The sequence below is a fragment of the Camellia sinensis genome, chromosome 3 (assembly GCF_055761805.1).
Source record: "Camellia sinensis isolate YWXY chromosome 3, ASM5576180v1, whole genome shotgun sequence".
NCBI classification, from domain to species: Eukaryota; Viridiplantae; Streptophyta; class Magnoliopsida; order Ericales; family Theaceae; genus Camellia; species Camellia sinensis.
In genome coordinates this window covers 225013523-225037909 of record NC_138963.1, presented here as the reverse complement: position 1 = coordinate 225037909, position 24387 = coordinate 225013523, and the positions used below count along the sequence as shown (strand labels likewise).

Below are 24387 nucleotides of genomic sequence, written 5' to 3'. Positions count from 1 at the left end.
ACAAATACAACTTTTGAAATAAAATATTAGAAAGAACTTACGCACGCACGTACGTTGGGAGAGTAAAAACCCTTGATTTTCTAGTGAGATAGAAGATCAAGTGCTTCGGCTAACTGGGTATATCAACGGGGGTTATGCTCTAGCAAAGTGGGGTTATGGAGCCAACCAACCAATACTTCCTACTTTTACTTCCAGACCCCTTCATATGTATGTCCCCTTATTATACGTTACTCAGCACAAGAAACCAAATAACCCAATAATGGATAGGAAAATCTACAGGAAGTGTTGTTCTTTATATGGTTCACGGTTTCCAGGATTAACTGAATTACAGAACATGAGGTATTACTTGTTAGAACAATCTTCTGTGTAAAAAAAATAAATTGAAACTAAATCAAACAAAATAAAATAAATAACTTACAGAATTTATTTTTTTGAACTGAATGAAAAATAAAAGACCAAGTCGAGTGTGTGACACTCTGTTCTTAAGACAAATTCGCCCTGGTTCGGTGCTTCCGGACTAATGGCGTCTATCTCCCAGGATATAATTATCTTCACAAATTTATAGTAGCACTCCAAATAAATTTGTCCGGTGAACTAGAACCTTGTGTTCTATACTCTCTTTAATTTTTCTCTAAAACTAGAATGAAGAATAAATAATGCAAACAGAGCAAAGTTGGACAGCAAGAAAATCAATTTTTTCTGTCTATTTTCTGGATGCAAAGACTGCAGAGCAGATCTGAATTTATAGGCATCTAAGACAGCCGAACAGGTGCAGTATTTTGAACTGAACAGGTAAGGTTTCAAATGAACAAGTGCAAACACCAATTGAACAGATAACTGCTGGAAATAAGATCTGTTTGAACTGTGTGAACCTATCGAACAGTGCAGATTTGGAACTGTAACTGCTGGGCAGTTATGAGCAGTTTTATGCAGTTAATCTGTTGAAAATACGGACTGAATTTGGTAATATATGGACAGAAAATTAATTTCAATTTTGACACAAAATTGGAATTTAATTTCATTAAGATTTTCTGGAAAAAATTCAAATAAATTTTATCCAAAAAATTAATATCAGAACCGACCCACAACCGCGCACGGCTCGGCTCGGTCGGACGGGCGGCGGCGCGCGTGTGGTAGTTTGGGCTAAGGTTCCATTTGTCCATAACTCCTCCCTTCTACAAACTTGGGGTGCCCCTTGGGGCCCAACCCAAGTGTTGTAGTCTAGAGCTTGTATACAACAAAAAAACTTTCTTAAAGTTTCAATGTGGGACAACCCATTTTAAGGAAATCCACATTTAAATCTTTAAATGTCCATTCCACGAACCCGAAAACGACGTGAACTTCCCATTCACTCATAAATGGTTTTGACGAACCGTCTTCGCCGTGTGACTTGCCACACGGCAAGGAATACATCACCTCTTCAGACCCACCCCAAAAGACATTTGGAGCCCCCTCCATTTTGGGCTCAAAGTTGGCCCAAAATAAGCCTTATAAACCAAATTTTCCAACATTACTCGTATTTCAGGACGACAGCTTCAAGAATACCATCAGATCTGAAGTGGGGTGAAAAAAGCCTTGGATCAACAGGTCCTGGCGGACTGAAAGAAAGTGTGAATGGTCCGGGTGGGCATTGTTGCTGAAATTTCATTTCATAAATACGGGAATGTCTCAAAACAGTTTTTCCACCAGTTGATGTCACACCCCGTACATGGACCTTTCGATCACGTTCAATCTCACAGCTGAACTGACCTGCTAGAATAGATGCTATCAAGTTCTTAAAAGTAAACACAGAGTCTTGTAAAGAAAGCCACCAAAAGAGCAAAGAAAAAGATTTTTTAGATCACTCAAATGAAATACAATTACATTATCCCAAATGCAAGACAGATTTTGGTTTTAACTCGTGAAAGACTAAAAATAGAAGATCATGCATACCATGTGTGTACATGTTTCTTGAAGCAAAAGAGTAGTCATAGTTATTAACTAAATTTAAATGGTCTAATGCAAAAACAAAGATAAACTAAGGATAAATGCACCATAAAGCAATTGTTTATCCACTCCCAAGGCATACGTAAATGCACCAAAGTACGTTCTGAAAAATAAACTAAGCATAAATGCACCATAAAGCAATTGTTTATTGACTCTCAAGACATACATAATTGCACCAAAGTATGTTCTGAACAAATAATTTCAAACTATCCTATTTATAGATTCCACTACAAAATTTTAGTAAACAAATTGACCACATGCTGGAGACGAATCTCATGAATCTCTTTCTATAAAGGTTGTCTAGATAACTCCTGCACTTCTATTTTACTGCTGGCCTTTCGGGAATTATCCAAACCTAAGTACATACTGAGCAAGTTGACCACACGCTGGAGACAAACCTTGTGATTCTCTTTCTATGAAGGTTGTCTAGATAATGCCTGTCATAAAAAATAAAAACGAAACCCATAACTAATTAGTAGCCTCCATAATTTCCAAGAATGCAGATCCATTAACTGGCAGTGCCATTTTTCATCCAACAATTGTAAACCTGGTGGTGCAGTATAGTGTTCTTACCACCTTCTTTGCAGATTTTTTTCCGGTAGAGTCAAGAGGGTTCCTTACACAGTCTTATCAATCTAAATAACATGTTTGGCAGATATGTAGTTTTATGCAGAATAGTACGCCTAGGCTGCTGTATATTCATCCTTACAACATGTTTTGGTGGTCTGTGTAACATGCAGTTCCATACCATAAAAAATAACGTGCTTATAAGTTTTGTTGGCATGTATGTAAGTTTATGTAGTATATGACGTCCTACTTCCTCATAGGTTTTGTCCTTTCTTGGTTTGGTTTTGAGTGCAGTTTTCTAAGTGATTTGTATATGCACACAGAAGTTTAGTTTCTAGGCTTCAGTTTTTATATAGGGTTTTCGCTCCTTTAAGGTGGTTTTGGTAATAAATTTATGCTTACAAAAAGAAAAAAGGCCGTCTTGCTTGCCAAATAGGCAATATTTTTGAAGAAAAACATTTATTCATTTCATATCTGTTATGAATTACATAACAGTATTTATATACAATGCTGAGACTGAAAGATAACTAATCACTGTAACTTCTTAACTAATTCCTAACCACTTAACCAATTCCTAACTGATTTCCTAACTGACTATACAATGCATTTGATATAACAGATTTTGAATGGACAGCTGGAGCTGTAGCAGTTGCAACTGATGCAACTGATTCTGAAGCTGAAGCTAAACCTGGAGCTGGTGATGCTGGAGCTGAAGCTGCTGTTGTGGTTGTCTTATCACCCTCTTGCAAGCTGATGGGAGAAGGAGAGACCAGAAGCTTGGCTTGAAGATATTGAAACCGAGACACAGAGAGAGGTTTTGTAAAGATATCAGCAATCTGATCCAGAGAAGGAACATAACGGAGTAAAATCCGTTTGCGGGCAACTTTTTCGCGAATAAAGTGACAATCGACCTCTATATGTTTTGACCGAGTGTGAAACACAGGGTTGGAAGCTAAGGCAATCGCCGAGAGGTTATCACACCATAAAATGGGAGCAACCGAGGAAGGAAGCTGAAGTTCATGAAGCAACATTTGTAACCAGGTGAGTTCAGCAGCAGTATGCGCCAAAGACCTGTATTCTGCCTCTGTGGAGGAACGAGACACGGTGGGTTGTTTTTTTTGCGGACCAAGAAATAAGATTCGAACCAAGATACACACAATAGCCTGACGTACTGCGACGATCAAGAACATCACCAGCCCAGTTAGAGTCAGAGAAAGCCTGTAAATCAAAAGAACTAGGACTGAATGTGAGACCATGAGTTAAAGTCCCTTGAATAAAACGCAGCAATCTTTTGACTGAAGCAAAATGCCCAACAGTTGGAGCATGCATATGTTGACAGGCTTGATTAACGGATAGTGACAAATCAGGCCTGGTGATTGTAAGGTATTGTAGAGCCCCAACGATACTGCGATAAAGTTCAGGTTGACGAAATGGAATATGAGAACCTGAAGAGAGAGAAGGCTTGACAGAACTTGGGGAATGGCAAGGCTTGCAATTGGCCATCCCAGCCTTAAGAAGAATGTCAGAGGCGTACTTATGTTGAGACAGAAAATAAGAATCACCACAATCCTTAATGGAGACCCCTAAAAAATAGGAAATATTCCCCAACTCTTTCATGGCAAAGGCAGTATGCATGTGGGCAATAAGAGAGGCAATGTGAGAAGAATTATTACCTGTGACTAGGATATCATCAACATAGACTAAGAGAATAGTGATGGTAGAAGCTGTCCGTTGAATGAATAAGGAATTATCACAGTGACTGTTAATGAAACCTTGAGATAAAAGAAAAGTAGAGAATGTGGAGTACCAAGCTCTCGGTGCTTGCTTTAAACCGTAGATAGCCTTTTTTAAGAGACAAACATGATGTGGATGAGCAACACTAAGAAAACCAGGTGGCTGAGTCATGTAAACTTCCTCCTCTAAGGTTCCATGAAGAAAAGCATTACTTATGTCAAGTTGCTTTAGAGGCCAATGATAATGCAAGGCAACACATAGTAAAATGCGAATGGTGGGTTGTTTGGCGACAGGGCTAAAAGTGTCAGTATAATCGATACCCTCTTGTTGGAGAAACCCCTTGGCAACCAAACGAGCCTTATAACGAGCAATAGAGCCATCAGAATTATGCTTAATGCGAAAAACCCACTTGCAGCCTATGGCAGATTTGAAAGAAGGTAGAGGAACCAATGACCAAGTACCCTGGGCGAGAAGAGCATTATATTCCTCCGACATTGCTTTATGCCAGATAGAGGACTGAAGAGCTTGCTGATAGGTCAATGGTTCAGTGTCAAAATAGGCAAAAGAAGCAGCAGAAGAAGAGGCCAATAAGGCTTGAGAAGAAGTTTTAGATCGAGTGAGCATAGGGTGTGTGTTAGGGATAGAAGGAGGAAGAGGAAGATCAATAGAAATAGAAGAAATGGGAATAGAAGAAGGAGGCTGGACACTAGCAGAAAGAACCTGATCAGTTGAGACAGGAGACGGAGAAGGATGAGCAGACGATGGTGTAGGCTGAGACAGGACAGTAGGAAGAGGGACAGAAACAGATTGAGGAAGAGAGGAAGACTGAAAATTTAAAGAAGGTGACCAGAAAAAAGACTGGAGCTGAGACAAAGTCTGAGACAGGGGAGCAGCAGAGACTGTAGCTGTAGCTGTGGTAGAGGTGGTACGAAATGGAAAGATGTGCTCATGGAAGATGACATGACGAGACAAATACACCTTCCCAGAGGAAGGATCTAAGCACCTGTAGCCTTTGTAAGAAGGATGATACCCGAGAAATACACATAAAGTAGATTTAGGTTGTAGTTTATGAGATGTGTGGGGTTTGAGCCAGGGAAAACATTGGCAGCCGAACACACGCATAAAGGAGTAATCTGGAGATTGATGGAACAACAATTCATAAGGAGAAGCATGAGGAGTGGTAGAACTAGGCAAACGATTAATCAAGAAAATAGCTGTAGAAATGGCATCAAACCAGTACTTGATAGGAAGGAATGAATGATGAAGCAAAGCAATAGCAGTTTCAGTGATATGCCTATGCTTCCTTTCAGAGACTCCATTTTGAGGAGGTGTATGTGGACAAGAAATTTGATGGAGAATACCATGAGTGCGAAAATATTGAGTCATAGATGAATTAACAAACTCAGTGCCACCATCAGTGCGAAAAATTTTCAGATGAGTAGAAAATTGATTTGCAACATAAGCTGTGAATTCCACAAATTTAGCAAAAACTTCACTCTTGTAACATAAGGGAAAAAGCCAAGTAAACTTGCTATATTCGTCAACAAAGATTACATAGTATTTGTAACCAGAAACAGATGGTAAAAATGGTCCCCAAACATCACTGTGAACTAGTGAAAAAGGTTTATTTACAGTGGAGTTAGAAAGATTAAAAGGTAGTCTATGACTTTTGGCCATAGAGCAGTGAACACATGGGAAATCATTATTCTTGGCTTTATTACAAGCAACAGAAAGAGAAGACTTCAGTTTATTAAACTTGAGAGGTGATGGATGACCCAACCTCTGGTGCCAAACAGTTTCAGGCACAGCAGTAGCAGTGGAATGAAAGAAAGCATTATGAGCAATAGAAGGAGGAGAAACAGCAGCAGCTGATGAAGAATATGCAGGCTTGGATGGTGCATGAAAATGATATAAACCATGGGAATTAAGGCCCTTGTGTAAGATGCCCTTCGTGTGCTTGTCCTGAATAATGAAGGAAGAATCATCAAATGTAATGGTACATTGATTATCTTTAGTGAGTTTATGCACAGACACAAGATTAGAAGTAATAGGAGTGTGCAAAACTTTATTGAGGTTGAAAGTATGATGTGGAGTAGGCAAAAGACCTTTACCAGTATGAAGAATAGGGATAGAATTACCATTACCAACAGTGATATGATCAGAACCTTGGTAGGGTTGATGAAGACTCAGATTTGACAGATCATTAGTCATATGATCAGATGCAGCCGAATCAAGATACCATGGGGAAGAGTCATAGTGAGATGGAGCAGAGGCCACATAAGCTTGAGAGTTTGACAGTCCAGTTGATGTGCTAGTTGATGATTGTGAAGATTGATAAGATGGAGAGGCAGTTTGCTGAGACTGTGGCTGTGGCTGATAAGCAGCATCTAACCTATGCCAACAATCCAAGGCTGAGTGATTAGTCTTACCACAAATTTGACAAATCAAGTTGTTGTAGTGTTGGTGTTGTCCTCCTGATAATTGTCTACCTCTCCCTCTAGGAGAGTATCGACCTCGGGAGCCAAATCTAGAACCACCTTTGGTACCTCTGAATGAAGACCTGCCTCGGCCAAAAGAGCCACGAGTAGTAGCATATGCAATGGGAGATTCATGTGCCTGAAGCTTCTTTGTTTTGGAATCAATATGCAGAGACTCTGAACAGAGGAGAGAAGAAAGTTCCTCCATCGAAATAGCTTCAGTTCTTGCTCGAATTGTAGTCTTCAAAGCATCAAATTCATCTGGTAAACCGTTCAAGGTGAGAAGAACTAGATCTTCTTCTTCTATAGGAGAAGAAGCAAGTGCAAGTTGATCTGCCAGAGTTTTAATCTGAGACAAGTATTCTTCAATTGTCTGAGAGCCTTTAGTCAGATTATTCAAACGATTCTTCATTTGATGAATATGACTACGAGACACAGTAGTAAATCTTTTACAAAGAACATTCCAGACCTCTGCACTGTGTTGCAGATGCAAAATAGAAGAAAATATCACAGGTGTGAGTGTAGCTGTAATACAACTCAGGAGATGTGCATCAATCTGTTTCCACTGTGCATAATCTGGATTGATTTCTTCAGCTCCATCAACATTTTTGATTGTTAATGATGGAGGAGGAGAAGAACCATCCACAAACCCTATTAGATTTGTAGCTCGTAGAATATTAAGAACTTGACTTCTCCAAATGATAAAATTTGATGAATCTAGCTTAACAGTTATAAAGGAATTGAGATTTGAGATGAGAAGACTGAGATTTGGAGGAAGAGTGCTTGAGGTAGTCATTGAAGATAGGGAAGAAGTCATTGAAGATTTGTGAAGCTTCTTGTAGATGAAGAACTACAGAGAAATTGATATCAGAATTTTAGAGTGCTCGTGAGAGCTATAGACGCTCTGATACCATGAAGAAAAACATTTATTCATTTCATATCTGTTATGAATTACATAACAGTATTTATATACAATGCTGAGACTGAAAGATAACTAATCACTGTAACTTCTTAACTAATTCCTAACCACTTAACCAATTCCTAACTGATTTCCTAACTGACTATACAATGCATTTGATATAACAGATTTTGAATGTACAGCTGGAGCTGTAGCAGTTGCAACTGATGCAACTGATTCTGAAGCTGAAGCTAAACCTGGAGCTGGTGATGCTGGAGCTGAAGCTGCTGTTGTGGTTGTCTTATCAATTTTAAGTTTTTATAAAATTTAGAACAAGGCAAGGGAAAGGAAACACTATCCAAGAGAAAATTGCTTGAAAGCATTATATTGCTACAGGCATCAGTTGCAATTACGTTAAATGCACTAGATCAAAGTGTCAGGTGTACATGGTTGTCTCCAAGAATCAAACTCGTTCCCAAATGACATAGATACTCCATCAGCATAAAAATATTTATGCTAGAAGATGCAAAAACACACAGGGTAGCCCAATGCCTTGGATTCCTTGCACTGGATAGAAAGAACATGTCTTCTCATCCTTAGATGCAATAGAATCTTTTTGACCCAGTTCAGCATTAAGAAAAACTTGGATTTTTAATCCCCTGTAACTTAAAGGAGTTGCCTTGTTGGTAAGCAAGGACTATTAAATAGTACGACAATTAATGTTATCATAATTTATCTATAAATATAGCAAAAATTTAAGAAAAAAAGAGAAACAAACCAGGATCTTTTTTGACCCCAGGCAGAGCAACTTGAAAAAAATAGGCAGATTTGCTAACACCAATGTCCACAGCTCCAATAGCTGGTACAGTTCCCCCTCTTGTAGCTGTTCCAGTCAAGATAACAGATGCCTTTGAATTAGACTGTGACGTATTTGGAACCGGTAAAAGGGGCATCATGAAGGGCCCATCCAAATTGCTTGTACTTGGGACCAGTGACATTTCAAAAGGATCACAATACCGCCCTTTTTCCATTTCATCTTGAAACTTTGCCGATGAGTTTCCATTTGCATGCGAATCTTTTCCTTCCATGGTCTCCCACAACTTGTTCATATAACCCTCTTAACCTTCTTCTCTAAATCTCTGGTCAAAGTGTTATGAATTTGGAATTCCGAGAGTTAAACTTGAAATTATATCTCCCAGCTAAGCGTTTAACCTTTCAAGGCTAGCCTCTTTCACATAAAATTAAGTTGATCATGAATAATAACAATCAACAAAATCTTGGGCCAAATTAAAAGAACCGAAATATAGATAAAGAACTCAGTCCCTAGCCAAAACTTAATATTAAACTAAGAAGTATGGACACAGACACGTGTGTAGACACCCCATTTTTGACCGACCTTAAGACTCAGACGTCACCGTTTGAGCACTTGGTGATGTTGCGTAATGTGCTCGCTCAGAAGTTTCAGAGTCGCGGCCGTGAGCCCTGCCTCCGGACTTCCGAACCCTCTTCTGTGCCTTGTCTCGGTTTGCGAACCAGACTCAGTTTTCTCTGTTTCTTTTCCTAAGGGGAGGGAGAGGTTCAGTAGACCATCTCTTAGTGGCCGTGGGCTACATTTTGTGGCCATAGGCCATTTTGCCCATTTTAGAGTCCGGTTTCCGGTTTTTCGGGACCGTTGGCCGTGTGCTTCGGTTCGGGACCGCCTAACCATCTCCGTTTGTTCTGATTTTTGGCATACTTCCTTTCTGCTCCCTTTTGAGGGACACTGGGGTCTGAGAAACCCACTTCGTGGCCGAATGCCACTTTCGGTGCTTAGTAGCCCGTTTTCGGGACCCCGAACTGCGTGTTTTGGCCCCCGAGCATTCGTTTTGCATCGGTTTTTGTTCATTTTTGGCAGGTGCCTCTGTTTCATCACCAGGAAGGTCACTGGAGGGAGGGAGGCCAGCAATTATCTTGGCAACCAGTTATGTTCCATTTTCGCCCTCCGACACCCGTTTTTCGCACTTCCAAGCCAATGTTGAACACCTTGGGGCCACTTTCTTCAACCCCAAACCACATATTTGTGTTGTATACACATGGGAGGACCCTAAAAGTTCATGGCCGGCCAGAAAATCCAATTGAACCTTTTGAACCCTTCCTTCCGAGCCAATGTTGAACACCTTGGAGCCACTTTCTTCAACCCCAAACCACATATTTGTGTTGTACACACATGGGAGGACCCTAAAAGTTTATGGCCGGCCATTAATTCCATTTGAACCTTTTGAACCCCTCCTCAAAATGGCTTGTTCTCTCCTGTTTTAGAGTTTCCAAATTCGAACCACAGGGTTGTGAAGAGGAGACCTGGGAGGCCACCTTTTTGTGGTGGCCGGCCACTAAGTGAACTTGACCCTTTTGACCCCTAGCCGGCCGGCTAGGGGGGGTGGCCGGCCGGCCACCTGCAAGCCCAAAAGGTGGCCGGCCATGTTCCTCATGCCTGGTACTTTACAGCTGTATAGCTGTTTCCCCCAGAAAATATCTCAATCCGGGGGATATTTTGTGGGGGAAAGCCTTGGTCCTTTTCCCCCACCATTTCCTTCCATGCTCCCCCTCCTTTTGGTCCTTATAACCAGCTTCAAGCATTGTTCTTGGAGGTTGGAAAAATTGGTCTTCAAGCTTGCATACAAAAATCCCTCTCTATCTCTCTCATTTCCTTGGAAAACCTCTAAGTCCAACACCACCATTTCTTCTACACCACCAACCTCCACCCTTCCATCCTCCATTCCAGAAGTTTGAAGGTGTTCTCCAAGGCCTAAGGAGCCACAAACTCAAGCCAAGAGGCAACCAAAGTCAAGCCTTCAAGGGTAAGTAGTATTTTTCCCTTTTTAAGCTTATTTTGGTATCTTTTCTTAGCCATACATGCTTATTGTTTTGAGCTCCGGCCCTAACTGAAAGTGGCCTTCTTTTGAGCTCATTTTCTTGTTCCATTAAGGGCTCAACCCTGTTTGAGCCCCCCATCTTGCACTTGCTTCAATATCTCCCTTGAATGCCATTTTCTTGCATGCTTTGGCAGCCCATTACGCTTCCATTTTTGGGCATTTTACAGAACTAAAAATAGGCTTATTTTGAGCCCCTCTTCAACATTTAAGAATGTCTCAATACTGTTTGGGACCTCCATGCTATACTTGCCTTTATATCCCTCTTTGGTCCCCATTTCTTGCATGTTTTGGTAGCCTATTATGCTTCGGTTTTGGCCTTTTTTACAGTACTAAAAATAGTCTTATTTTGGCCCATTATTCATGTTTCATCAAGGGTCTTTGGCCGTTTGTGGAATATTTTGTAGACTTTGTGTTATAGCCACTTTTGAGCCTCATTTTGCATTGCATTTCTAGCATGTTTGTATACTGTTTTGGGGTTTTTACATTTCTGTAAATATGCATATTTTTGGTCCCTCTTCAATGTTGTAGAAGGGAATTTTTCAGTTCGGGCTTTGCATATTCCACTTGCCTCTTTGGCCACCTTTTGGCCCTTTTTCTTGCATAAGAGCTTAGCCATATCTATGTTTGTTTTTAGGGTTTTTACAGTTCTCTAAAGTGGCTTATTTTTTGCCCCTCTTCAATGTTGTTGGAGGGCCCTAACCTATTTGGAGTTAGCAGCTGTGAGTTGCTTCATAATCTCATGTTTAGGGCCATTTTTGCATGCCATTGTTGCCCTATCTTTGCTTGCTGTTTGGCCATGATTTGTACTGGAAAAATTCTTATTTTGGGGCTGTCTTGCTTCTGTCTTTTCATTCCATGTACCAATTATGCATGCTTTGTATAGCTGTAGTTCATTCTATGTGCCTAATTTTGCATTTCGGGAGAGATCCCATGCATCGGGTGTGTTTTCGCCTCATTTCGGGGCTGTTTTTCCCCCACATTTCATTGCTGAAAATCCATTAACATGTTTGCATATCATTTTTGCCATATTGCATTGCATATACCATTGCCTCGGTTTGCGTGCCCGTGTGCATGCATTTCGAGGCACTTCATTTTCATCCATCGGCCTCTTATATGAGTGTGGTTGAGGCTCTCTCATGTTAGTATAAGTCCATGTTGCATTCTATATGCCATTTTAGCCATATTGCATTGCGTATGCCATTGCCTCGGTTTGCGTGTCCGTGTGCACGCATTTTGAGGCACTTCATTTTCATCCTTCGGCATCTTATGTGAGTGTGGCTGAGGCTCTCTGATGTTAGTATAAGTCCATGTTGCATTCTATATGCCATTTCCATGCCATTGCATTGCATATACCATCGCCTCGGTTTGCGTGTCCGTGTGCACGCATTTCGAGGCACTTCATTTTCATCTATCGGCTTCTTATGTGAGTGTGGCTGAGGCTCTCTCATGTTAGTATAAGTCCATGTTGCATTTTCCATGCTATTGCATTGCGTATGCCATTGCCTCGGTTTGCGTGCCCGTGTGCACGCTTTTCGAGGCACTTCATTTTCATCCATCGGCCTCTTATGTGAGTGTGGCTGAGGCTCTCTCATGTTAGTATAGGCCGATATCATATTTCCATGTCATTTCCATTGCATATGCATTTCCTCGGTTTGCGTGCCCGTGTGCACGCATTTCGAAGCATCTCATTTTTATAGCATTGTGTATGTTAGGATTGTATCTTAGTCGCATTCCATGCATGTCATGCATATTGCATCGTGTTCGGGATAGGAGTTTGCCCGGGCACGGAAAACGAGGTGCATTTCGTACTCCGAGTGACGGAATGTGTCTCAATTCCCCAGTCACCGACACTCCGGATTATCCATGATGGAGTTAGGTCTTGTTGTGTTTTTATGTGCATTCATTCCATATTGAATTGTGCAATTCGACTCCTCGGCCATCATGCCTCGATATGCGTGATTGGTGGCACGAGGATCGAGGCATGCATATATCTCTGAAAATACATTGCTATGCCCCTTTCCTATTCTCTGTTGCAGCAAAATGAAGAATCAATTACTTTTCGTAGCTCGGCACGCTTTCCAAGATTAACTGCTAAACATAGGCTAATTGGGGCATCCCGGTGGATTTCCGCGCAAGACAACCCGAACATGCATCATCCATCGGAAGCAAGGCAGTCCCTGGCTTGCATGCCAGTTTTATTTATTTTCTTAATTAATTTGTTAATTAATTAGAAATTTGTATATTATTCGGACTGTAATATTTGGACTGTAATATTCTTTCATTCGGGACTGTATATTTATTCGGACCCTCTGTGCGAGGGCACAACTGTAATAAGTGTGCGTGTGTGTGTTGTATGTCTTCCAACCCCACGTCTTTCTCCCTTTTATTTATCCGCTTATGATGGTTAGATTAGGGCATATTTCAATTAGCGTACAGTATGATAGCATGTTTGCATTCATTCATCTGTTTTGCATGCACCGGGCTCGGCGCACCATACTAACTGCATTGTATTTTTCAATTCTAAATTGAATACATGTTAGTTGTAGCATTTCATATGCCATGTTTAGAATAGCCGAGCCTGCTATAGTTTGCATTTTTGCATGTGTTGCATTAGGCATTTCTGTATACTTAGGATTCATGCATGATTTCTAATACAGTTTTTGTTTTGGCTTGGAGTACTCGGTAAGTTTTATGCTTTAGCATCCTTGCATGCGTGTGAGTGACTGCCATGAATAGCATGCTTACCATGAGGCTATGTGCTTATATGATATAATTGCCTGAATGCCTGTGGGTGAAGGTTGGGTTACTTGAATTGGAATAAATCATCAAATGTGTGTTTTAAGCCCACTAGATAGTGGCAAAACCATCTTTACTAAGCCCACCAGAGGGTGGCAAAATCTGCATTTTTAGCCTACTTGCGAGTAGCAAGCCACCTTTCAAACAAGAAAACATGAGATGTTTTGTTCCAATCCAGGCGACCTGGTCTATGCTTGTATGCTGTGTGCATCACATAGTAACCTAGGCTAATAACCGGTTAAGGACACACAAAGTTTTCAAAAAATAGATATCATGGTTAGTAGAGCCCGGTCTCTGACCGGGCGAGCGAGGGTGCTCACGAAGTGACCTTCCCCAATCGTACCTAAGTTCCCGAGCCGAGGCAACTTTGGTGATGACGGACACGTGGCCTTAGGCAACGAGTCAGGGTTTCCTAAATTTCCCAAAATAAAATATTTAGGTGGTGACTCTGTATCTGGCAAAGCAGTCCATGTTTGGCACTTCTTTCAAAAATCTGTTTTTTCAAAACGATTTGCCGGATTTGGACTCTTTGGTTCAGATTAAGAACCGTGACAAATTTGAGAGTCCTGAGCTGTAGTGACCCCCAATATGAACAGAACGGGAGCTCGTTCCTCCCGGGTCGTTCGGGGACGTCTACAACGTGACACGACACGGATACGCCGACACGTTAATTTTCAAAAAATACTAACCACGACACGTGTGGAACACTCATGAAATATATGATTTTATATATTTATTATATGTTATATATATAAATATAAGTTATTAATTTAAGATTTATTAGTGCATTACCCTGAATTAAATGTTATTCGTCATTTTAATCTATTTTATATTCTTCTAAATTTTAACATAAAAAAAAATATTTCACTTCGCAGACGGGGCCTGTTTTCTGCAGAAACAAAAACAGAGAGCTAGAGAGAGAGAGAGAGAGATGCATTTGAGCGAGAACGAGGGGATAGAGGGTCAAACCTTCGTGGTAGCCGGAGGGCTTGGATTTGTTGGGTCTAGTCTTTGCTTGGAGCTCTTAAGAAGGGGTGCTCACCAAGTTCGGACCTTTGACCTTTGTACCACTTCTCCCTGCTCCCTTCATCTCCTCAACAAGGGAGTCCATTGCATCCCAGGCATCTCTCTCTCTCTCTCTCTCTCTCTCTCTCTCTCTCTCTCTCTCTCGGGTCTTCTTTCTTTTTTCTTTTCTTTTTTTTGTTTCCCTGAAAATGATGAATCAGGATTTTGAGTTCCATTTCTGCCGAACAATTCTTTGATTACTTGATTCAGGATCATTGTGTAGGATTTTTAATTTATATATATATATACATACATACATGTATTAGAATACTGATCCAAGTAAAGTAATTAGTCAAGTTAAAGATGGATTGTTGCCCTCAATGAGATCCAGTGGATTGTCTGTTCTGGTAACTCTGAAAATGAGGAAAATAAAATAAATAGATTAATTTTTGAATCTTGCAAATTTTGTTGTTTTGTTTCCCAGAAACAAATGATATAGCGATCCCGGTATTCCCTGCTATTGTTTAACCGTAATCCGGACTCGGTTCCGTGGATTCGTTGTTGTTTTATTCTCATTTCTATCCCTTACTCTTTGTGTTAGAGTTTTGGGTTGTGTTGGGCAAATTGGGAATAAGTTGGTTGTGTTTTAAAACTTAGAATTTTTGCCCAGGTTTTGGTCTCTACGCTCGAGCGGCGATTTTACGCTCGAGCGGGTTTTTGTTGTTGTCTTTCCTCTCTAGCGGCAGTTGGGACGCTCGAGCGTGAATTTCCTCCTCTCAGCATTTTGGTTGTCTGCAGAAAATTCTGGGAGAGTGCATCCGGCGCTCGAGCGGATCTTTGGACGCTCGAGCGTGAACCTGTGTCTGACGCTCGAGCGGGGTGTTGTACGCTCGAGCGGACCTGTTTTATATCAGTCCGTGAAATCACTTTTTTGATCACTTTTTTATTTCCTTTCTCTCTCTTACTTTTTCAAAACCTCCATTGGAGAGCACCTCACTCTAAAACCTAACTTCTCTCTTAGGATTGATCTAGCTAGAGTGTTTTCCTCACCTTGGGCCTTTGTAAGAAGTGTGTTGATCGTCGAGGGCTTCGTTGTGATCCAAGAAATTTGGGATTTGGAGCACTTTGATTTCGGTCATCTTCTCTATTTGTGTTCTTCATTTGAGGTAGGGATTCTCCTTGTTCTTTTTCAATACTCCGTCTATAGATAGACATGTGGTAATTTTTATATTGCATGAAAATTGTACCATGTTGGATTTGTTTGAAAATCACGAAATGAACCTAGGGTTGGTTGTGTGGAGAATGGTTTTAGCTTCATTGATTGCTGGCTTGGCTAATTAGAATATAAATTAGCATGTTGTAGTTAATAGAAGAAAAGCCCTAAATTATATTTTGGTTGGGTAAATTATAATGGGGGTTCGTTGACCTTTGTGTGTAAATCTCTTTCGTCAAATGAGTGTGGTAAGGGTGTTAATGCCTAAGGGATTAACCAAGGCTTTGGAGTTGATTCTATGGAAACAAGATTAGTGGAGTTGGTTTTGTGATAACAAAAAGGAAATGGAATCGTTTTTGTGAAAATGAGGAAAGTGTTTTCGAAATAAGTTTGAGAATTGGATTGTTGTATCTTGAGTGTTGAACACACATGTAGAAGTTGTTTCTTTAACTACCATGTTAATATCGTTGTTGGGTCTTTGATTCATGAAATTTGAGTCTTTTAATAGATGTACTAAATATATGCATCTAGAGGTTTTGTCCTTGGTCATCGGTGGAGGATGACACGGTTGTGTAGAATTGTCGGGTTTGCATTATACCATTGTTAATGAAACATCATATGTGATGAATTATTGAGATACATTATATATGTATGCTTGCTTGGGAAGAGGTAGATATGTGTTCATATACTTTAACACATTGCTGGTGTCTTGATAGTTTATGTATATGCATTATACATGTTGGTTATGCCTTGATGTGCTGTGATTGTTGGTGCCGCGCCCCGCGCTGAGAATCAAAGGTATCATACCCTTCCAGTTAGCGCCTGGAGAACTAACCGCGCTTAGAATCAAAGGTATCATACCCTTCCAGCTAGTGCCTGGAGAACTGACTGCGCTAATAATCGAAGGTACCATACCCCTCCAGCTAGCGCCTGGTAAACTGGCTTGTTGTTAATGTTGTTGAGTGTGGTGTATTGTTGGCTTACTATGCACATAGCTAGTAGAGTGAAACGGGATTGTTGTTGTTTCGTTGTAACTGAAAATTTCATGGATTTTGATTGGTTACAGTTAGGAGGACTGAGTTACTCCATTGGTTGATCGTATACATGTTGGTGGGTTGTAAATTTATATTTTTACAAAGATATGCATGTATAGTTTTGATAGTAATGGAAACGAACCAAAATGTCATTTTTGTCTTTTGGAAAGTGTGGAAGAGAACGAATGTTTTATTGATAAACATGTTTGAAAAGGTACATCTGAGTATGTATAGAAAATGGAAGAGGGTATCGGGCTTGGTGAGATTACTTCCTAAGTATTTGTTAATGTTATGAAAGATTGAGAATGGGGGTTAATGAAAGGAAAAAGGAAAGATAAACCACTTGTAGTGTTGAATGAAACGATTGTTTTCGAGAAAAGTTCATACATATATAATTTTGTATAAACTGTCACATTACTACTCTAGTATGAGAATGAGTGTTCATGATCATAGCTATCTGTAAGTTGTTATTGTTGAGGATCATGTTGAGTTCCCTACTGGACTATATGTTCATCCCACGTTGTTGAATCTTTTTCAGGTGTTAAGCAGGTTGGGCTGCAAGATTTGGTTCTACTTATTTACTGGCCACGGGGCCTCAGTTATGTTGGCGGAATGCCATTGTTGTAAAAGGGTTACACCCTTCTTCTTGTACCTTAAGTGATGTAAGCCCAAGGGCAATTTATTATGTATGTTCATGTAATATATACTTTGCATACGAATGAGAGTACTGTTAATTGATTCTACGGATTGGATGTATGAGTTTACTTCCGTATATTATCCTTGAAATTGAATTAAGTTAATGAATTTGGTAATGACTTCGAGTAATAAAAGGTGGGGCGTGACAAATGATCCGAGTAGTGAAATTAATTTTTTTTTAAGTTGCTCTTTTCTTTTCCTCATCTTTCTTAGCAACCAAATGAAGCACTTGGAAGCTTCTGCCAAATGCAATATTTTCTTCCTTCTCTTGCATATTTAGTTCATAACATAGTCCACACACTGTTTTGAATCTACAAAACATGATTGCATCAGAATCTGTTTAATAAAACTAATATGTGCTGTATGACTGTATCTCACACACATTTGCTTAGATTGCCTTTGCTATGAATATGATATTAACTGCCATTGATAGTCATAGTCATAGTCATATTGGCTGCAACTTTCTTAGCCAAATTCTTATAATGATAGGAGATGTCACCCGCAAACAAGATGTTCAAAAAGCGTTACACGGCGCAGATTGTGTTTTTCACCGTGCTTCATATGGCATGTCTGGGAAAGAAATGCTCCAATTTGGCCGCGTGGATGATGTGAATATAAACAGAACTTGCCATGTCTTGGAGGCTTGTGTTGAGCATGGCGTTAAGAGGCTTGTTTATGTGAGCACATACAACGTTGTGTTTGGGGGTAAGGAGATTATCAATGGCAATGAAACCTTACCTTATTTCCCTCTTAATGATTATGTTGATCCATACAGCCGCAGCAAATGTATTGCTGAACAGTTAGTTCTAAAGAGCAATGGGCGCCCTCTCAAGTAAGTAATTTTACTTTCACAAGTTCACCAGTCGGGCTGTCTTTGACATCTTGTTTAGTAGGTGTGCTTCTCACTTCTTTAACTATATTTTTATGACTCTTGTTGTTCTTGGTTTCAAGTTTCAACTGGTTTGAAAAATAAATAAACAAATAAATTGTCACTTTTATGTATTAGCAAATGGGTTGGTATGTGTCAAGCATCTACTAACATGAATATGAAATTTTCCATAATATATTTTTGAACTATAGAAGTAGCATAGAGAACAATGTTGTGATCTATTAAATAGAGGTTAAAAGAGTATGCATAACTTGTGATCCTAACAAGACACCTTAAATAAACATGAAAAAGCAGTACCTTGAACAGTGTAAAAATGATTCTGATGTGCATTGCCTCAAGCAGATCTATAAGACACTGCCTTTGCTTAGAAAAGTCATTCAACTTTCTTATGACTCATTGAATTCCCTTCTTTAATCTTGCAAATCCTAGCAATCTGAGTAAGAAGACAGTGTTTCAGATGCAATTCTTACTAGACCCCTACTACAAGTACAGGGTTCTTTGTGGAAATTATTGTTGACTGTTGAGAACTTCATCTTAGTTGTTTTCTCTCTTCAATTTACTTATTCAGGTTATATTGAAGAATTATGCATTCTCACTTTTCAAAATTTTGTTTGTTATCTGGAAAATAGCATAAGAAAGTCAAACTCAGATTGATGAAAATATCCTCCCTTTTTCAGATTTGCAGTATCAAGTTCTTTGCGCCTTTAGAGAAAGAGAATCAACACATGAATTTCAATGCTTGACCTGACCTCGTCTAGTTTGTAAGATTCTGATTTATGTACGATGTATCTATGCTATGTAGGAAGAAGAATGGAAATCTCTATACATGCGCAATTCGTCCGGCTGCTATCTATGGACCAGGTGAGGAGAGACATCTCCCCCGCATTATAAATCTTTCGAAGTTAGGTCTGCTGTCATTCAAAATTGGTGAAGAAAGAGTGAAGTCAGACTGGGTTTATATAGATAACCTTGTTCTGTCCCTAATATTGGCTAGCATGGGACTCTTGGATGACATTACCCAGAGGGAAGGACGTCCAATAGCTGCTGGTCAACCATACTTTATATCAGATGGTAATATTCAATCCATTTGCTTAGAAATATTTTACTTATTTCGTGGCAACTAGAGCTATTAAAGTTGAGTAATGCTATACAAACTAACACAACTTACAAAGTCACATGATTTGTACCTATTATATTATTTGAGTGGGTCCCATTTCAAATACCGAAGTCTTATGACTGCGTGTCACATATCTGTGAGAAAAGTTAGTAAGATTTGTTAGTTTGTATAGTATTGTCCATTAAAGTTATTGATTAACCCTTGATTCCAAGGAAGGACTACTTGAATGTGAAAAACTGATTAGTGACTAGAGTCAACTGTGTTTAATATTTAACTGTTTTCCATGCAATGGTTTAATATTAGGCAATGATTTACAGGGTCTCCAGTCAATAGTTTTGAATTCCTTCGCCCACTACTCCAGAGCCTGGAGTATGACCTGCCAAAGCGGTCATTAGCTGTCTCTCATGCTCTTGTTCTGGGAAGGATATTCCAGTTGGTCTACACTATCTTATATCCATGGTTGAACCGATGGTGGCTTCCTCAACCATTGATGCTTCCTACTGAAGTGCACGAGGTTCACTTCTAAATTACCTCGGTTTCTGGTTGAATATAATTGTAGACTTGTAAAGCATTCCTTACTGCTTACAAAAACAACAAACATTGGGTCTTGGGGGTGGGCTCCCTTCAAGGTTCAGGGATTGAAACCTCTTAGGTACTAACAATTCCTTGGGGCCACCGGACTAGGGAAAAACCCTTGAATTAATGGTGGTGCACTTGAAGGAAACTCCTTGCCGAGAGCCTGTGCATCCCTAGGGATTAGTCGGGCTTTGATCCTCACACCTAGTGCCAATCCAAAAATAAAATAAATCAGAGAGAAGGGTTATCTCCCTTATATTAGCGGTTTTTTCCCATATATTATAGTAGTACTGTCACGCCCCCAAACCGCCCCTAGTAGTTTGGAGCCGTGATGGCCAGTAATCCGAGGTTACCGAAGGCCGACTTACAAAAGTCACACACAATCAGAGTATGAAATATGGGGCTTACAAGTGTGGAAGCAATATATACAAAAATATGAGTAGTCCATGAGAGTCGTGCATAAGTCCAATGGAATGACATACATTTTTTACAGAGTCTTAAAACATAAATACAATAAGGAGATAAGATACAAAATACATCTTGACCAAAAGGCTTCTCAAGCTGACGTATACGAGTACACATGAAATATAAGCTAAGAAGCATGATCTTCAAGATGGTACAAAATGCAATCCCAAAACAGGTCGGCAATGCACCCAAAAACATATCGGCATTACGTCTAGGCCTCATTGCCTTCTTGTTCATCACCTACATATATATAGAGAGGGTGAGCTTGGATACTCAGTGAATGATATTAGAAATAAAGGTTTTGCAAGATTGATATCCAGGGTCTCTTTCAAAACAATACATAGCATACTATACAATCGAGGGGAAAAACAAGTTCGTTGCCGGTCTTTCAAGTTCCTTGGATGTTAATAACATCTACATATATTACAAAGGGGCGATGACATATCAAGACAAGAGTACAGTTGCATTATAGTCCCCTGACACTAAGGACTTTCAAGACAAGAGCGTAGTTGCATTATAGTCCCCTGACACTAAGGACTTTCAAGACAAGAGTGCAGTTGCATTATAGTCCCCTGACACTAAGGACTTTCAAGACAAGAGTGCAGTTGCATTATAGTCCCCTGACACTAAGGACTTTCAAGACATGTCATCAAAACAAGGTAGTGTTTGATATACAAATAGGGATAGTCACTCATGCTAGGTCAAATACTTTTCATCAAAACAAAGCAAAACGAGATTTATCAAAACAAGTATAACATAGCTTTATTAAAAATACCACTCACATAGCTCTTCCAACGTCGGGGTCGAGACAAGCCCAAGTCCTACAAACACATGGCAAAGCCTATTGAATGCACTTTCAAACAAGTTTCATATGTATACTAATGATCTCGAAAAACATGCTGGGCACTAACCAGGTCTAGGCCGAGGTTCCACACCTCCTTGCCGAGGTGTGTCCCCGAGGGCCACATGCAAGGAAAAGAGGTTGGGAAACTCTGGGTTTCCCTCTGCTGATGAACATGAAGAACATGAGTACGAAAACATGAAGAATATGAATGTTCATTTACAATCTGTTATTACAAAATCTGGGATTTTCATGCTACGAGTTTGAAAACATGGACCTGGGTACCCGTACTTGAAGTTCTTGCGGAAATAAACACAAAAACATGATTCTCTATGCAAGCTTTCGGATCAAAACAAGACTTTTTCTTCAAGAACGTATGAACATTATTTTCTCTTTCTAAAATCAGTTTCAAATTAATACATGATGTGCAGAACAAGTTCAATCATGCAATGCAGCTAGATAAACACAAGGAACAACAAGAGTAAGCCAAGGATCTAACCTCAATACACGAATCTAACGCTTCGATCTCTTGGAATCAAGCTTGAAGACTTACTTTCCCACTCTAAAACTTCCTCTTCCTCCTAGAGCTTCTCTCTCTAAAAGGCAAGGTTATGATATCAAATGATAGTTTTCCTTACCCGGTCCTGGGGTTAACCCTCTGCGGGGACACGTGGCGGCGACTGGTTGGGTTTTTCCCTGAAAAAGTGGCTGACAGACCAGACAAAGCATGGCGAAAGGGTGTTCAACAAGTAAAGCGGTATGGGCTCTCTGACGAGGCAATGACATCGGCTAGTAACAAGGCGTATCTAACAAGCTACATGAAATGGCACTCCGGCAAGGGGTGACATCGGCTAACAAAAGGGCTTCGGCAACTAAGGTGACAATGACCTCGGCTAGGAAGGATAACTCTTGACTAAGCTGTGCCACACCTTGGCCTAGATGTGCCACACCTCGGTCTAGGTCATATCACTCCAGGACGAGATCATTTGGGTGCAAAGGTAACATCTCGGCCAATGCGTCAAAGCAAGGATGGAGGTCAACAAAGGGGTTCCAAGATACTTCTAGGCTGAGGATGACCTCGGCTCGGAATGGTCTAGGCGTAACGTAACCTAGGCTTGGCATAACATCAGCTAATCATAACTTAGGCAAGGCGTGACCTAGGTTTCACATCAAGGAAGGAGCAAGGCAAGCACACAACACTTAGACAATTCACAAAGGCATCAAAACTAGGTATGGATCTCACTCACTTAAGCAGAACAAGTCACAAACATACGCATACAAGCTTAACAAGCCATAATCATACAGATGCTCATGAACATGATTAAGACGTAAAATGTGGGTTCCTACAAGTACAGTCTAAAGTACAAAAGTATCCTTACACAACGCAACATAACATAAAATCACTTCCTACTTGGATCTTATAAAGGGTCATCTATATACCCCTCTACTGGTTTCAATTTAAGTGGTTAATGCAACATATCGTCACTTTGATGCATACCTCCTATTGCCACTCGGCAGTTTCCTAAAATTCTGCAGTTCTCACTTGGCCTAGTTGCAATTGATCCTGCACCTTCCCACATGGTTTACCATAATTCCTTCCACCCCATCTCAACACCCACATTTCCAGACAAACTTGAAACATTCTCTAACATCTGTTGTTAGGTTTTGCAAGTTTCACTACTGTGTACTGAACCATATCTGATATATTTGTGTGTGTTTTATTTCTTGACAGGTTGGGGTTACTCATTACTTCTCTTTCCTAAAAGCAAAGGAGGAGCTTGGCTATGTCCCTATGGTGAGTCCTCAGGAGGGCATGGCCGCAACCATATCATATTTTCAAGAGAGGAAAATGAGAAGTTTGGACGGGCCTACAATATATACATGGATGTTTAGTGTAATTGGAATGACTTTGCTATTTATTGCTGCATATTGGCCAGCTTTCGGACCTGTGTCGTTTTTAAGAGATTTATGTCTCTTCTTCTTCCGGTCTATGTGGGTAATGAGAATGGTGTTCATTTTGGCTACAACAGCTCATATTGGAGAGGCTATGTATGCGTGGAATCTGGCAAAAAAAGTGGATCCTTTGAATGCAAGAGGCTGGTTTTGGCAGACTCTTGCGCTTGGGGTTCTTTCATTGCGTTTCCTGTTGAAGAGAGCCAGGAAGTAAGTTGGAGCATCTATTGTCGATATAATCTTTTTAGCAGCTCTATTTACTACTGTATAAGGGCAGTTCCTTCATAGGCAGTAAAATAGGACACAGCTAGGGGTTTAGATTTTTTTGGTAGTGTTGAAAAATGTGATCAGAGATCCTCTTTTTATTTCTATGAACAACCACTGTGTCTCTATCAAAGGAGATTTGATTTGATTTGATTTGATCTGCGGGAGTATCTAAAGCCCGAAGTGAATCCGCCTAGTTTGAACTTTGATTGCTGAGAAAACAGGTATGTAAAAAGAGTAGATCTACCTCTGCTAATTTGCCCTGACCCAGCTCAGCTCTTCGACCTCAAGCCCAGGGCTAGTAAGCTGAGAAACCATGCTGTTTTCCTGGGTGTTAACAAGATGGGATTAATGAGCTGGAATTTGAGTTTGAGCAAGCACACCTGGGAGCCTCAAAATGCATCCTTTAATAATAATAATAATAATAAAAATTATTGGACATTCCACCTTTCATAATTTTGTTTAGAGTAATGCTCTATAGAAACAAATTTTGTGTTGAAAAATTCATACAAATGATGTATCTTATTTGTATCTTGTTTTTTGAGGAATCTCATTTATATCTATTTATGGGGAGTTGACATATCCATCATTTAAGTATAAGAATCTTATTATCACATCATTCTTTTCTTAAATTTTGTGAGAAAATTTTGTTTGAATATCACTCCTCTTTAATATCATTTAACCAAGTTAAATTATTAAAAAGGACAAAAAAATCCTCCCTAATTCCGGCCAGTCCCTACCTAGATCTTCCTGTCATGGCCCCACGCTTTCCCATTGTTCGGCATCAACCAGACACCTCCCCAACTTACCACCACCCTATCCCCTTCTCCCAACCAATCGCACTCACCTCCCCTATTGCAAATCGACTTATCCCTCCTTTCTGTGCAATTCTATCTCTCCTCCTCAAGGCTCTCTAATGGCAACAGTGGGGGTTAGGGTTCAAGTCTGAGAGGGAGAAGGTGGC

General features: G+C 40.1%; 2 protein-coding genes across 2 annotated transcripts; one reads left to right on the top strand and one right to left on the bottom strand.

Annotated features, from left to right (window-relative positions):
* Positions 1-1510: 1510 nt before the first annotated feature.
* Positions 1511-8750, bottom strand: LOC145823134 (increased DNA methylation 3-like). The gene is made up of 2 exons (XM_082922397.1): positions 8441-8750; positions 1511-1749 (listed from the first exon to the last, which is right to left on the bottom strand). The coding sequence occupies exons 1-2, from the start codon at positions 8748-8750 to the stop codon at positions 1511-1513; spliced, it is 549 nt and encodes a 182-aa protein (XP_082778523.1).
* Positions 8751-14260: 5510 nt separating this feature from the next.
* On the top strand, positions 14261-23576 carry LOC114292704 (uncharacterized). Its single transcript, XM_082922398.1, has 5 exons — positions 14261-14491; positions 17808-18150; positions 19010-19278; positions 19642-19838; positions 22939-23576. Exons 1-5 carry the CDS (start codon positions 14302-14304, stop codon positions 23371-23373), a joined length of 1434 nt encoding a protein of 477 aa, XP_082778524.1. The 5' UTR covers positions 14261-14301; the 3' UTR covers positions 23374-23576.
* Positions 23577-24387: the final 811 nt, after the last annotated feature.

Bases quoted from the DNA above. Each gene is read 5' to 3' on its own strand.
- LOC145823134 (XM_082922397.1), bottom strand. From the start codon at position 8,750: ATGGAAGGAAAAGATTCGCATGCAAATGGAAACTCATCGGCAAAGTTT. The intron at 1,750-8,440 runs GTTTGTTTCTCT...CTATTCTAGCAG, and splicing joins TGGGGTCAAAAAAGATCCTG to GTCAGTTCAGCTGTGAGATT.
- LOC114292704 (XM_082922398.1), top strand. From the start codon at position 14,302: ATGCATTTGAGCGAGAACGAGGGGATAGAGGGTCAAACCTTCGTGGTA. The intron at 14,492-17,807 runs GCATCTCTCTCT...TTATAATGATAG, and splicing joins GGGAGTCCATTGCATCCCAG to GAGATGTCACCCGCAAACAA. The intron at 19,839-22,938 runs GTTCACTTCTAA...ATTTCTTGACAG, and splicing joins TTCCTACTGAAGTGCACGAG to GTTGGGGTTACTCATTACTT.